This window comes from Aspergillus heteromorphus, assembly GCF_003184545.1.
Source record: "Aspergillus heteromorphus CBS 117.55 chromosome Unknown BO70scaffold_49, whole genome shotgun sequence".
NCBI lineage: Eukaryota > Fungi > Ascomycota > Eurotiomycetes > Eurotiales > Aspergillaceae > Aspergillus > Aspergillus heteromorphus.
The window spans coordinates 1-15,013 of record NW_020290454.1 but is presented as its reverse complement, the minus strand read 5'-3'; the positions used below and the strand labels follow the sequence as shown (position 1 = coordinate 15,013).

The following is a 15,013-nucleotide window of genomic DNA, read 5'->3' as shown; positions in this document are numbered from 1 at the left end:
ATTTGTATTTTGTGTTTGGTACTTGACCTCATTTTGTTTCACTGCTTCATCATCTTTCCATAAATTAGTTTGCTTGATGTATATTTTGTGCCGCCAGTAGTATATTATACTGCTTGTTCAATATGACATGGATTGAGCCATTATCCGTATTATAAAATACCCTATCCTTGAAAGTTTTGATTCATGACACATGCCCACTATACCAAAGGTCAAGTCTTTTACTAACAAGATCCAAGAACCGGGGTACAGAAATAAAAGGGTTCCTCGAGTGCAACCTCAGATAGAACGAGAGTAGAAGAAAAACCTTTGAGATGAATGTAAAGCTGGGTGTCTCTGTCAAGACTTTCAGAAATAGAGAATGTAGGAGAAGTTTCGTATACTCAACATGTAGGTAGGTACATTGCCCAGTGGTTTCTAGATACACGTAGTGGGTGAAGGCGGTCTTCACCTGGTCAACGGCATCCGCCCAGTTAACCCGCGGGCCTACACTGCGAGTAGGCCCAAATGGGCTTCAGAGATTGGAAGAAAACTTCACCACAGACGTAACACCTCCCATGGGCGGCGGGCTCGGGTTTTCTATATCCTTCATGCGGAATCCCCAAGCAGCCGCGACCCGCTCATCCGGCTGATACCCCCCCTCGGAAACCCACTCAGCGACAAAAGGTCCCGTAGAGTCTCTCTGGTGATACAAAAAACTGTTTTCCCTGGGTTCTTCCCATTCTTCTCTCCCGTGGGCTTTGAAGTTGTGGCTTGCGCTAATAAGTCGCGGCATTCGTTGGACGGCATAGCCCAAGGAGATGAAGAGGCGCTGGAAGAGCTCGTCTTTGACTAACTCCCGATCGGGCCACGGCCAAATTTCACGGTCGCAGATGGCGTCTTCCCAGTCATCTATTCTCGCTACTTCGGCCTCTTTCTGGCGGGAGTAGCGGAAGAGGTACTCGCCTGTTGAGGCCATTAGTCTTCGGGGTCTGTGTGCCATTGGCAGTGGCGTGTAGATATCGGAGCCAGTAAGGGAGAAAACATGGTGCTTACCCGTTGGGAGAAACTCGGGGAGAGAGTCTAGATCGAGAATTTCGAGGTTAGGCCAATGGTAATGAGATGTGCCGGCAGCTGGTTGGGCGTCCTTGTCCAGAGGAAATAGCCAGTCAAGGGATAGTGACGTCTGCTCTATCATAAGTTTCTGAAGACCGAATGTCAGATCGCGCAGGTTGTTGGAGAACGTGTCTGTTTCCGAGGTCAACACATTGATGCCGGGCATAGGCACGATCCAATTGTTCTCCAATTGGTTCGCGTAGTCGAAGAATTTCAAGGTACGCGGTATATTAGGAATGGCTTCTGCCACAGCTAGCCAACCAAGCGGGTTAGCGGTATCCTGGGATGAGATTCGCGGACTCGAAGATTACCTTGACGCCGTTGCCGCATATACTCTTCATGATCTGGCCTAACGGGCTCATTTAGATCCAAATGCACCTCCGTGATGGTCGGGCAATGCTCAACCATCTGCAACACGGTCCCACCCCAGACTTGATGCTTCAAATCAAGCTTACCTTCCTCATCCAGATCATTACAACACCAGAGGCGGTCGATACACGGAGCATTCGCCAGAATAGATGCATCATCATTCGGGAACCGAGCTCGATACGGTCGCACAGACTCGTCGCGGCCATCGAGAAAGTCCCAGTGAAACTCATCAGCATCACAGACCCAGAATGTATCTGGCTCCTCACACGTCTCGTAGCTCAACAGTTTCAAGTCGAGCTTGAGACGAATGTTTGCACTCCAGGAACTGAGGTAATCAAACAGGTCAATAGCGCCTTTGCAGAATGCTTTATCGTTTTGACGTCGCGCTTCATTGTTGTAAGTGTAACCGTCTTCTTTGACGGCCTTCCAGTCTTCAATATAGTGTGGAATCATGATACAAAAGCGCAGGCTGCGTAACCAGGCCCGTCTCCTGACACCCGCGCCAGAAGTCAAGGCCTGAAACTGGGCGAGGGAGAGTGGGGTGTGGCCTGTCTTCTCGGCGTCGAAGACCCTGGGGAAAGTTAACTTATTGGCGAGAATGAGGTGCTCATGTTCTTCATTCAATCGCCACTGATTGTTTGGGAAGAATGTGTCGTGCAGGGCGAACTCGATCTGGTCGCTGCAGACAAACAGTTCTGAGTAGAGGAAGGGCTCGAAAGCGATCTGCCATTTTCGACAAACGGACGTCGAAGCGGATAGACGATCACCAGCGTGCCAAGCATGCCAGGCAATCAGTGAAATAAGCTCCAAGGGTAGCCGACTGGCCGTCATGATGGGCCACTGGGTGAGGGAGGGAGGATGAGGAGGAGGATGGATGGAGACGCGGGGGCGCGGGGCTAGACTTGACGTGAGGCCCGCGCGCCAGACCCACCACTGACAGGCAACTGACCCACGCGTCCACAACAACCAACTCCGTGGTGCTCTGCTCTGCTCTGCCTCACGCTCCAGTCCCTCCAGCTCGCTTATACCTCGTCCCGTGGCTCACCAGCAGGTATTTGGCAAAGCAATCCTCGGCAAAATCATCGAACGGCTGGTACTCCGCTCCCAGGCGATAGGCCGCGGCAATGCCCGAAATGCAGGCTATCTCATGCATATTCTGCTATCAGTCAGTAAACGGAAGATCCCGAGCTTGATTACACACTGACCACCATCGTCCAACTCCCTGCGTACAGGGTTCGATTCTTCCCGTTGATGAACATCATCCCGGGCACCACCCGTGTGTAGTGCTGCCAGTTATGTCCGAACTGATGCCACCATTTTTCCGCAATGATCTTACTTTTATCGATATTCTCCCATGTCCAGAGATCTGACTCTTGTTTGTTCAAAAAGATGGTCTGGTAAACATGCCGGTCATACTCAAGCGGCAAGGCATCCTCCCCCAGTGCTTCCCTAAACTGATGCTGGTAGTTCGAACAATCAAATCCCATCTCTATCTTCCGTCGCTCCTGATCAACCGAATGCGTATAGTACATGGGAGCAAATCCAACCCATCCGTCCTTTCGGCAGTGTGGTGTCTGCTTCGCGAACGAGATTTGCTCCCTGCGCGTGTCGCTCGACTCCTTTCCACAAAGCTCCGGCTTATACCTCGTCTCGAATATGCTGTTGAAGTATTCTGCGTCACTGTGCGTGATAGTGACGTCGTCGAAGAACTTCACACCGCCAAGCACATACTTCTCTCTCCACGTGGCCTGTTTTCCGAGTATATTTTTGGCTCCATCGGCAGGGATGCAGAGAACAAGCTCGTCGAAGTGTTCTTCCCGAGACGTCTCTTCTAAATTGGAATCAGGGTTATCTCTGATCAGAAGATCGACACCATTTTTACTATCTCTCTTCAATATCTCCACTTTCTTCTTCATCTGAACTTTCACTCCCTTGGACTGGAGATCGTTTGACCAGTCGTGGTAAAAGTCCCCTAAATTGGGGAATGTGTACATCATCGGTTGATTGGGTAGCAGGGTGTCCGGATCATAGTCCCAGAGCTTCATCTGCGGGTCATCGAACAATCGTTCCAGTAACACACTTGACACGTTAGGCGTCTGATTGCCCGTACCTAGAAAAAGTGCGATCAATGGCAAGACCATCTTATCTCCAAAATCTTGACTGAACCGGAAAACCTGCAGAATGACTTTTACGGGCAGTATCCCCAGAAAAGGCATCAAGCGCTTCATCCATTTTAGCACGCGACCGAGTTTCCGGATCTCCCCAGCGAATTTGTCGACTAGCGGGCTTGGAAAGATGTTGGTAAAGAAGCTATCTGGTCCTTTTCCGAATGATACCTGCAGTTTTACGGGCTGAGGCTCGTATCCGTATCGTCGGAAGAAGTTGAACGTGTGTCGGAAGATGGGAGAGCCTCCTTGGACGCCATCGTTCAACCAGGTGGCGCCGTAGCGGGCATCCAGAGAAATGGACGTAGCCTGACCACCGGTGTAGGGAGCGGAATCGAAGAGATGGACCTCAAATTTATCGGGGTGCTTGGCGAGTGTAGCGGCGCAGGACTGGGTTTCTCCTCAGTTAGATGATTTTTAGAGTTGGCAGTTGGGGTGTTTACCATGCCTGCTGCCCCTGCACCCACGACCGCGATCTTCTTTGGAGTCGCTGTGGACATTACGAGTGTTGTACTCAAATAATTATATTTGAGCAACTACTTTTGAGACGCGGGTGAAATGGTTTTGAAGTTTTCCGGAAACAAGATTACCAGTCATGACGTCAGGCCGGTTTCCGCTTTTGGCAATCTATACACTCTCTACCTGGAGCTACATGCCCTCAAGGGGGTAATAGTGAAGCGCTCTAGCCCAGCAGAAAGAGGCCGAGTAAGATGTATTAACTAAATATTCCTATTTTTATGTACAAGGGGGTGTAAGCGTCGCAGAAGCCATCGCAAGCACAACCTGTAAGAATTTTCTCCGCCCACAGAAAATAAGGTAATTGCAAGACATTTGTACGGCGGAGTGATGATGGTTCAGGAGACTCTTCAAGTCTCGTTTCTGCTCTATATCCGGAATACTATGGATACGACGACAACCTAAAGGTTTGGACATATTAGGGCCAAGCACGTATTCGACTTCGCCTGCAAAAACAACCGATCCAATAGATAATACGACAGAAGATCGCGAAGCATTGAAATAACTGCCAGCGACAAAGGGGCGGGGTACCCGTGTAGACACAGCAAGTCTGATAGTGTGATCTCTTTGCATGTTTGGGGGGTATGATCTGATGCTTTGGCCTATAGCTTAGGTGACTTTCGGCTCCCTGCTATCCCCAAAAGCGAGCGATGAAAAGAGGCCTTTCGCTGAGTTGATGAAATTACGGTCATAATAGCTGTGGGCGCACCTTTGATCGATATACAAATTTCGGGGAGCTCGAATATTATAGTCCGCCTCAGAGCCCCTTCGGCATGAATTTACCTGCTTAGGGCTCGAATATGGCAAGCTGTAGGCCCTGCGCAATATCTGACATTTTTCTTGGTCCCTGGGTGTCATCTGCGGATCACCTAACAGTCGACTTGACACACAAGATGTCTGATTGCATTTGATCATGTGAGATGTTTTAGCTGTCACGTGACATCTGGCCCTTTCAACTGACCAATTTACTGCCCATTGATATGATGCAACTAGGTTTACAGATGGAAGATGATTCTGCTCCGGCTTACTAAGAATAGAATATAATTATTCTATTCCGGCTGAGTAAGTATATAAACAGATAAATTTTTATAAAAAATCTATTAATAAATATTAGATAAAAATTTTTAAATATTTAGAATATGTGATAGAATAACCCAGCTATCAGGATATAGGTTATCGGGATGATATATTATAGTGATTATAAGAGTTGTGAGATTATTAATAGTGATTCTATATCTCTTTGATATTTATAAGATACTGATCTCTCTGTAAGAAGCTACTAATTCTTTAAAAATCAGTCTATTTTATAAATATAGACTATTTTTATTATTATTAAATAAATATACAGTATTTTATAGTTAATTTCTTATCTAATTAACAGACTTTCTATTCTGATAAATAGATTCTATTATATTCTAATTCTTCTCTTTTTAATTATTTAAGAAAGATATTATTTACTGAAAATAATAAAGAAATAGAAATATTTAATAATTAAATTAATTCAGAATCCTTGCTGAATATTATTCTTATTATTAAAGAGATTTAATAGCTAGAAAATTATATTTATTAATTAAAATAAGCTATTAACTTATAGTAAAGAATAGCTTATCTTTAAAAAAATAACTCCCCGAGCAAAATTTTCTTGAGATATTATTAATTTTCTCCCGAATTAGAAAAAAATAAAAAAAAAATTAAGTTTAAAGATATCTCTTGCTTTGTTCTGAACTTTAATCTTTAAAAATATTAAGAATAAATTATTAATTTAAAATATATATTTAGAGATATACTTAAGAAATATTTATTAAAGAAATATAAGATCCTCGCTGCTATCAGCTATATAGATCTAATATATAAATAAAGATAATATTATTTTATAAATAATAAGAATCCGAAAGAGAGATAATTTCTTAAGAAATTATAGTCTTAATTTAAAAATTAAACTTTTATATTAATTTAAAATACTGCTATTCTTTAATTAGATATTATAGCTTAACTTAAACAGACTTATTAGTAATATAGTCAGAATTCACAAGAATTTTATATTTATCTTAATATCTTAGAGTAATATTTTTCTTATTAAATAAAAAAAAAAAGAGTTTTATTTTATTTTACTAAACTATTATTAGATCTAAATTATTATATTTAAGAGTATATTTTCTATTTATTAGAGAAACAGAATAAAATAGTAACTATTACTACTTATTATTATAAACTATAAGAAAATAGAGAAAAACATAAATAAAATAATAATTAATTTAGTAATTATAAGCCACGCAAGCGCTTTCAAGAAATTACTAGTAAAATTATTAAGAAAGATATCTTAAATCACAGAAAAAATTCTATTAAAAAAAATAATAATTAATTATAATATTTTATATATAAAAATACTTAATATCTTGCGAATTAATATTCTATCAAAGATAAAAAAATTTAATTTATTAAAATTTATTAATTTTTATTAGATTCAGAGAGAAAAATAGAAAAATTAAGATAGATTCTATAATTTTAACTTTTTTATCTATAATAGAAACTATATATTATTTTTATATTTTTATCTATATTTAAAATAGTCTTAAAATCTTTGCGGATCTAGATAGCTGTGTCGAAGTAAATATTATTAATTATTAGTTTATTAAAATCTATAATCTCTAATATATTCTGATTACTGCGCCAAAGATTAAAGCTATTAATTAAATTATTATTTTTATCTATAATATATAGAAAGTCTCTATTATTATTATTAATTCGCGAGAAGATATCTATATTTTTAAATAATATTATATAAAAATTAATTAAAATTTCTGACTGAAAGATAGTTCTGTACTACTTTTAATAATTATATTTTATAATTTATATATTATCTTATCAGCATAGAATTATCAGTAATAATTTAATATATTATCTATTTTACTACTTTTTATTATTTAATTTATTAAAATAACTCAAAACTTAGCAAGAATATATATTATTATTAAGCTTTCTGAAGATATCTGGCTATCAGAAGAAGAATCTTATAATTTATTATTAAATTTTAAAATAATTTCTGTTGAATTTAAGTAGTTTTAAGATATATTTTTTATAAATTTCTTTTAACAGCTACTTTCTTATAATCCTGCGAATTATATTATTAATATTAAATTTAATAAAATATTCTCTTATAATTTAATATATCTCTTATTTAAAGCTAAACTTAAGATTCTATAAAAATATATTAAAAAAAATCTAAAACTAAATTAAATTTAATTTTTAAAGAGTTCTGCTGAAGTCTCTATTCTTTTTATATTTAAAAAAAATAATAACTTATATTTTTATATAGATTATAGAGATTTTAATAAGATTTTTATTAAAAATTATTATTTCTTATCTCTTATTTCAGAGATTCTTAACAGAATTTCGGGAAGTATCTACTTTTCAAAGATTAATATTAAGAATATATATTATTAAATCTATATTAAGAAAGATAATAAATAAAAGACAGTATTTTATATCTAATACAGCTACTTTAAATATATAATTATATTATTTAGATTGACTAATACTTCAGCAACTTTTTAAAACTATATATATATTATATTTTAAGAACTTCTTAATAACTTTTATATAGTATATCTAAATAATATTCTTATTTTTTTATTAGATAAGAAATCTTATACAAAGTATATTTATTAAATTTTAGAGAGATTTCAAGAAGCTTAGCTCTATATAAAATTATTAAAATATTTATTCTATTAATCTTAAATTAAATTTTTAAAATATATTATTAACTCTGATAAAGTATTTATAGATTCTTAATAAATAAATAATATTATTTTATAGCTAATTTTTAAAAATTATTATAATATTTAAATCTTTCTTAGATTCTGTAATTTTTATTAATAATTTATTTAAAACTATTTTTATATTATCTTGTCTCTTACTTCTTTGCTTTGTGAAATAATTAATAGACAGAAGTTAGAAAAGATTTATTTAATCTTAATTAAATAAACTACTTTCTGCCGCCTGATTACTGTTTTTTAATAAATATCTTTATTAATATATTTTAATTCTATAAAACCCCGCTGTTTAGAAACTAATATATTAAAAAAAAAAATAAGTAATATTCTATTTTAATCTAATATTAAGAATATATTTTATTTAATTATATTCTAATTCTATAAGTTCTTCGGCGCTGAATTAAACTATAATATTTTAGATTAAAAGCTATTTATTATTATTTACTTTTTTAAATAATAATAATAATATTTAGAAGATACTCTCTAAATAATTAAGATTCTATCAGATTATTTAAACTTATAATTTTTTATATATTAAATCTAGATTAATAGAAGACAAGCTTAATAGCTTATAAGTCTAATTCTCTATAATTTTATTATTAAATATAGAACAGAGAAATTAAATCTAGCAGATAGATTTTTTAGAATATTTTCTGAATTTTAAATAGAATCTATTTCTTAAGAGAAACTGTTAATTTTAATTTAAGTATAATTTATAAATATATTATCTCTGATAATAAGAGATCTTATTAAAAAAAAAACTTAGTTTAAATCTTAAGATATATAGAATTATTCTGGATTTGATATCTATATTATATTAAATTTAAAGAATTCTAATAATCAAGCTGATATAAAAACAGCTGACTGGACTGTTTAAAAAAATTTATCTTAAAAAAGATTTATTTTTTAATCTACAGCTTTACAAGTATATACCGCGGAAGTTTTATATTTAAATATATATAATTCTGAATTTTAAGAGATAATCTTATATTTATAGAATAATAATCCAAAGATATAACAGCAAAAGACTACTGTTTAATAAAAGTAATTAAATTAAAAGTATTAGATTATTAAAATAACTGGCTATATTTATTTTAAAGATTAATATTATATCTTTTTTTCTGAGATACTATATTAAATACTTATTAAGTTATATTATAATAATTTATTAGCAGAATATTTTAGAAAGATCTAAACAGAAGCACTGCTATATAGAAAATTTTATTAAAATAAATTATAATATAATATAGCCGAATATATCTGAACTTATTTAATATATCAAGAAATTACTGCTTTAAAATATTAATTATATAGCAGTCTTAAATTATTATTAATTTTATTATATTTTTTTACTAAATTAGTAATAGATTTTATTACAGGGCTGCTTTTTATTATTTAATATAAAAAAATTATTGATATTATTCTAATTATTATTAATTAATTCTTAAAATACTGTCTTTTCTTTACTATTTTATTTATAATAACTGCTCTAGATCTTGCTGAATTATTTTATAAATAGATTAAATTAATTTTTAGATCTCTAAATAAGATTATATCTGATCAAGAATTAATCTTTATTAGTAAATTCTAATTAAATTTAGTTTATAATAGCTATATAATTTTAAGGCTTTTAATTATATTCTATCCTCAAATTAATAATTAAATAGAATAGATAAATCAAATATTTAAATATTATCTTTAATATTATTTTAGTCAGTATAATATTAACTGACTATTAATTTTTTTAAGTACTTAATTTATCTATAATAATATAAATAATATAATTACAGATTAATTATCTTATAATATTCTTTATAACTTTTCGCCGGATTTTTATATTAGAATTAAGACTAATTCTCAGCAGCGAGAAGTCCCAGTGATATAGAATAGAATTAAGAAACTTAGAAAAATAAAAAAACAGCTATAAAAAATATAATAAATAATTATAAAAAAATAAAAGAAATATTATAATAAATATAGAAAGCTATTCTATTTTAAAAAAAGAGATCTAATTAAGCTATTAATTTAGAATTTATAACTTAAAAAATTAAGAAAGCTGGCTCTAAAGTTTATAGAATTCTTTTAGATTTTTAAATATATTAAATCTCAGATATATTAATTATATTTATCTGAGAAATATAAATAAATCTATAATATATTTTATATCTTCTTATTAGAATTATAAAATACTGGAAGAGATTATAAAGAATTACTCTTAATATCTAAACTAGATAACAAAGATAAATAAGAAGTTAAAGAAGTTAAAGATTATTAATATTATAATAATCAGAATTATTATTTAATTAAGTAGAAAGAATAGCCGAGTAAGTATAATTAATAGATTTCTAATAAAAATATAAAAAATATATCCGAAGCTATAAAATAATACTGGAAATATTATAAGAAGTATTATATATTAAGAAGATAGAAAATAATTATTAGTAAATTATTTTATATTCTTAAGAAATAAACTACAGAAATATTAATTTCTTGATATTTCTTATTAATTATATTATTACAGATTAAATATATTAATAAATATAAAATTATTCTGCTATAAGACAGTAGAAGATATTTAAATATATCTAGTTATATTTATTATTTATTTATAAGATAAATAATAATAATAATCAGACTCTTTTATTATAACTCAGGAATACTTATAGAAAAAATAGATTTTAGAAGAAGAATATAGAGATCTATGACTAATTTAATAATATTATTTTTATTATTTAAAGTTAATTTATTATTATTAATATCCGAGTATTAGATATATATTATAACTTTTATTAAATTAAGAAAATTCTACAGAGCAGAAATCTAATTTATATATTTTAAATTATCAGGCAGTAAATATAATAGTATTTTTATTTTATAGATATAATAATTCTTTAGCAAGATGCAAAGACCAGAATAAGAAATTAACTGTGTTAAAAAAATATAATAAGTCTTAATAAACTTAATATACTCGGCGGTAAACTTCTAACAGAATATTAATAATAAGATTATAAAGATTTTATTTCTTGATTATAATAAGAACTTATATACTTGATAATTTTAATACTTTTTAATAAAAATTTATAAGTATAAACACTCTTTATACTATTAAATATCTTTATAAGAATATAAATCTCTTCGCGGATAGTCTGCTTAATATTATTATTTTAATATTCTTTCTTTAGAATTAGAGTAATTTATTTAATAATCTTTATAAAATTATAAGTATTTTCTAGCAGATTAGTTATAGGCTTGAGAAATATCAGTAAATTATATATATATAATACAGAGTATATAAAACTTACAGAATTATAAGTTTTCTTTCTCGCGAAATAAAAATAATATAAGATAAATATCTTTATATCTAACAGATAACTGATATTATACAGAGTATTCTTCTTAGAATCAAAGTTATTATTTATATATCTCAGACAGTATATATAGAAATTATAGTAAACTTTGATAGAAATATCCCGCTTGAAATATACTGTTCTCTTTATTATCGCGAAATAATTAAGAATAAGATTAATATTTAATAAAGAAGAGAATAACAGTAATACAGTATAGATAGAAATAATAAAAATCACATAAAATAATAAAGAAATATAAAGAAAATAATTATAAATTATTAAAGAAATAATAATTACAAAGTAAAAGAAAAGAAGAAAGAGAAATAATATAAGAGATTTTTTTATTTATACTTCTTCGCAGAAAATCTATTTATATAAATATAATTAAATACTGAGAAAGAGAAGTAATATAAGAGATTCTTTTGTTTATACTTCTTTACAGAAGATTTACTTATATAAATATAATTAAATACTTATAAAGCTATACAGAAACAGTATATGATTCTGTTTATATTATATATCTTGCGAGTTTTTTATCTTTTGCTATCAGATTTTTATTATTTTAAATTAAAAATATATAAGATTATCTTTAATATTCAAGCCAGATAACTTATCTCAGTAAAGAAGAGTACTATTTATAATAAAATAACTCAGCTATCGGGATAAAGATTATCAGAATAATATATTATAATAATTATAAGAGTTATAAGATTATTAATAATAATTCTATATCTCTTTAATATCTATAAGATATTAATCTCTCTGTAAGAAGCTACTAATTCTTCAAGAATCAGTTTATTTTATGAATATAGGCTATTTTTATTATTATTAAATAAATACACAGTGTTTCATGGTTGATTCCTTACCTAGTCAACAGGCTTTCTACCCTGACAAGTAGATCCTATCACAGAATATTAATATTATAATTCTAAAAATATTTATTTTATTTATTATTAATATTTTATATTTATATTTTAAATTATATATAAATAAAATATTCAGAAATCTTTATATTTTTAAGAATTTATTTTATAAATTATAAGCCTGACTTTGTTAATTTATTAAATTATTTTAAATTTTATATTTTAAAAGATTTATATTAGCTTAATATTTTATATAAATTATTTAATCTTTTTTATTTATATATCTGATTTTTAATTTATTTTTATAAATATTATTAATTAGTATATTTTTAATAATTAATCTTAAATTATTAAAATATTTTAGCTATAAAGTTAAAGTTAGTAATAAGAAAATTAATTTTAAATTTTAATATTAAAATAAAAAAGTTTAAAATTAATAAATTAATTAAAAAAATATTTAATATTAATTTTATATAATAAAGCAATAATTATATTTATAAATTATTTAATAAATAATTAAATTTTATAATAAGATTTTCAGAATAATTCTAAATAAGTTTATTATATTAAATATTAAATAATAAAAAATTAATATAAAAGCTAGAATAATAATTTAAATAAGATTTAATAAAAATATAATTTTAATTATTAAAAAATTTAAATATATTAAAAATATAATAATATTTATAAAAAATTTATATAAAATTTTTTAAGATTTTAAAAATATAGTAACTACTGAAGTTAGTTAATTAAAAAAAATTTTTTAATTATATTAAAAAGAAGATATTTCTTAAAGTTAAGAAATTATATTAATAATTAATTAATATTTATAAAAAAAAATACTAAATCTTAATAATTTTTTTATTATATAATATTTTAATAATTTATTAAATAAATATATTAATTTTAAAAATATAATAATTAATTTAAATATTTCTTTAATTTCTGATTATTTTATAAATTATATAAATAATTATAATAATATAATAAAAAATATTAATAAAAAAAAATTTAGAATATCTAATTTTAAAAAAAAATATAATCTGCTTTAATTATAGAAAAAAAATTATATAATAAAAAATTATTATTAAAAAAAAAAATTAATATTCTAATAACTTAGAAAATAAAATTGAAAAAAAATATTATAATAAAAAATAATTTATTAAATATAAGAGATAATCTATTAATTACTAATCTAAAAAAAATTAGATTAAAATTATAATAATAAAAATATTTATAAAGTAATTATCTAATTTTCTAGAATAATATATTATTATATAAAGAAGATTAATATTTTTTTTAATAATTATAATATTAAAATAAAATTAACAAAGAATATTAATATAAAATTAAGTAATTTAATTAATTTAATTAATTTATTTAATAATATTTTAATAATAAAGTAATCTATTATATAATAAAATAAAGAGAAATATTTATTTTTTTAGATTTTATATAAAAAGAGATTCTCTTAATAATTAATAATAATAAATTATTAATTAAAAATTATAAAATAATTAAATTTAAGTTTCTGAATAGTTTTATAATAAGATTAAAAAAAATTATATATATTTTAGATTTAATAAATAATTTTCTTTCTCTAGAAGTATTTTATATTAATAAATATAAATTATAAGAAACTAAGCAGAATTATTAGATTCTAAAAAATAATAAAATAATTATAAAAAATAAAAGATTAAATAAGATAATATATCTTAATATAATAAAATATTTAATAATTTTAATTATTAATCTATAAAAGACTAAATATTATATATATTTAATAATTTATAAAAATATAATTAAAGCAGAGAAGCAGAGCTTGATATATTAATATTTTCAATATTTTAAAAAATATTATTTTAATAAATATATAGTAAGAATCTATAGCTTAAAAAAAGATTAATTATTTAAAAATAAATATAAAATTTATATTTATATAAAATAGATTAAGAAATAAAATTATATCTCTGTTTTATATATTATTTAATTTTTTAAATATATTTATATAGATTTTTAAGACTCAAATTATAAAGAAATAGAAAAGAAAAAATATTTTTTTTTAATTAATAATTATAATTATTTCTTATAAATATATATTATAAAATCTTAAAAATCTAAGAATATTTAGAAATAATTAGATATCTAACTTTAATATATAAAATATTAAGCAGAAAAAATATTTATAATAATTTAAATTAATACTATAAAAAAGTTTATTATCTTAATTTTTTAAAATTAATCTAAAAATATTAAGTTTAAATTTATTAAAGCAGAGATATTAGTCTAAAATAGTATAATTAAATAATTTAATTAAATTATTTTAAAGATTATATATATTCTGCTCATTAAATTAAAAATTAGTTAAATATATTAAAAATAGATTATAAATATAATTAATTATCTAAGAAATTATATAATTACTATAAAAAATTTAAAAACAATTTATAAAAAATTAAAAATCTTATTTAAACTCTGATTTAATTATTTATCTAATATTAAATATTTATAAACTTAAGAATACAGAGTACTGTATTATTATAAAAATATAAATAAATTAAAAAACTATATATTAGAGAGAATATTTCTAAGATATAAAAAAAATAATAAGCAGTATATTATTATACTGAAGAATAATAATATAATAAAATTTATTATAAATTCTAAATTTTATAAAAAAAAATTAGAATACTACTCAGATTAGAGTGGCTAACAGCCAGATCAGATTAGATTAATTAGAATTTTTATATCTAATCACCAGATTATAATCAGATTAAGAAAATTTTTATATCTGATTATAATATAGCTAAAAATCAGATAATTAATTATTTTAATTATTCTTAATATTAAGATTTATTTATTATATCTTTTTAAACTCTAGTATAGTT

At 26.6% G+C, this 15,013-nt stretch overlaps 3 protein-coding genes across 3 annotated transcripts; all 3 read right to left on the bottom strand.

Moving 5' to 3' along the window:
• Window positions 1–153: 153 nt before the first annotated feature.
• BO70DRAFT_366642 (uncharacterized protein) lies at window positions 154–2,759 on the bottom strand. Its single transcript, XM_025544387.1, has 4 exons — window positions 2,667–2,759; window positions 1,404–2,617; window positions 1,033–1,344; window positions 154–942 (listed from the first exon to the last, which is right to left on the bottom strand). The coding sequence occupies exons 2-4, from the start codon at window positions 2,290–2,292 to the stop codon at window positions 512–514; spliced, it is 1,632 nt and encodes a 543-aa protein (XP_025394580.1). The 5' UTR covers window positions 2,293–2,617; window positions 2,667–2,759; the 3' UTR covers window positions 154–511.
• Window positions 2,459–4,126, bottom strand: BO70DRAFT_302028 (putative flavin-containing amine oxidasedehydrogenase; the record flags this gene model as incomplete). The annotated part of the gene is made up of 3 exons (XM_025539731.1): window positions 2,459–2,617; window positions 2,667–4,016; window positions 4,070–4,126. 3 exons carry the CDS (start codon window positions 4,124–4,126, stop codon window positions 2,459–2,461), a joined length of 1,566 nt encoding a protein of 521 aa, XP_025394579.1.
• A 631-nt stretch (window positions 4,127–4,757) lies between these two features.
• On the bottom strand, window positions 4,758–4,931 carry BO70DRAFT_273915 (uncharacterized protein; the record flags this gene model as incomplete). Its single annotated transcript, XM_025538977.1, has 1 exon — window positions 4,758–4,931. A coding segment is annotated over one exon (174 nt), but the record flags the coding sequence as incomplete, so codon positions are not given.
• Window positions 4,932–15,013: the final 10,082 nt, after the last annotated feature.

Bases quoted from the DNA above. Each gene is read 5' to 3' on its own strand.
- BO70DRAFT_366642 (XM_025544387.1), bottom strand. From the start codon at position 2,292: ATGACGGCCAGTCGGCTACCCTTGGAGCTTATTTCACTGATTGCCTGG. The intron at 1,345-1,403 runs GTAATCTTCGAG...TTGGTTGGCTAG, and splicing joins TATGCGGCAACGGCGTCAAG to CTGTGGCAGAAGCCATTCCT. The intron at 943-1,032 runs GTAAGCACCATG...TGGCCTCAACAG, and splicing joins CCCCGAGTTTCTCCCAACGG to GCGAGTACCTCTTCCGCTAC.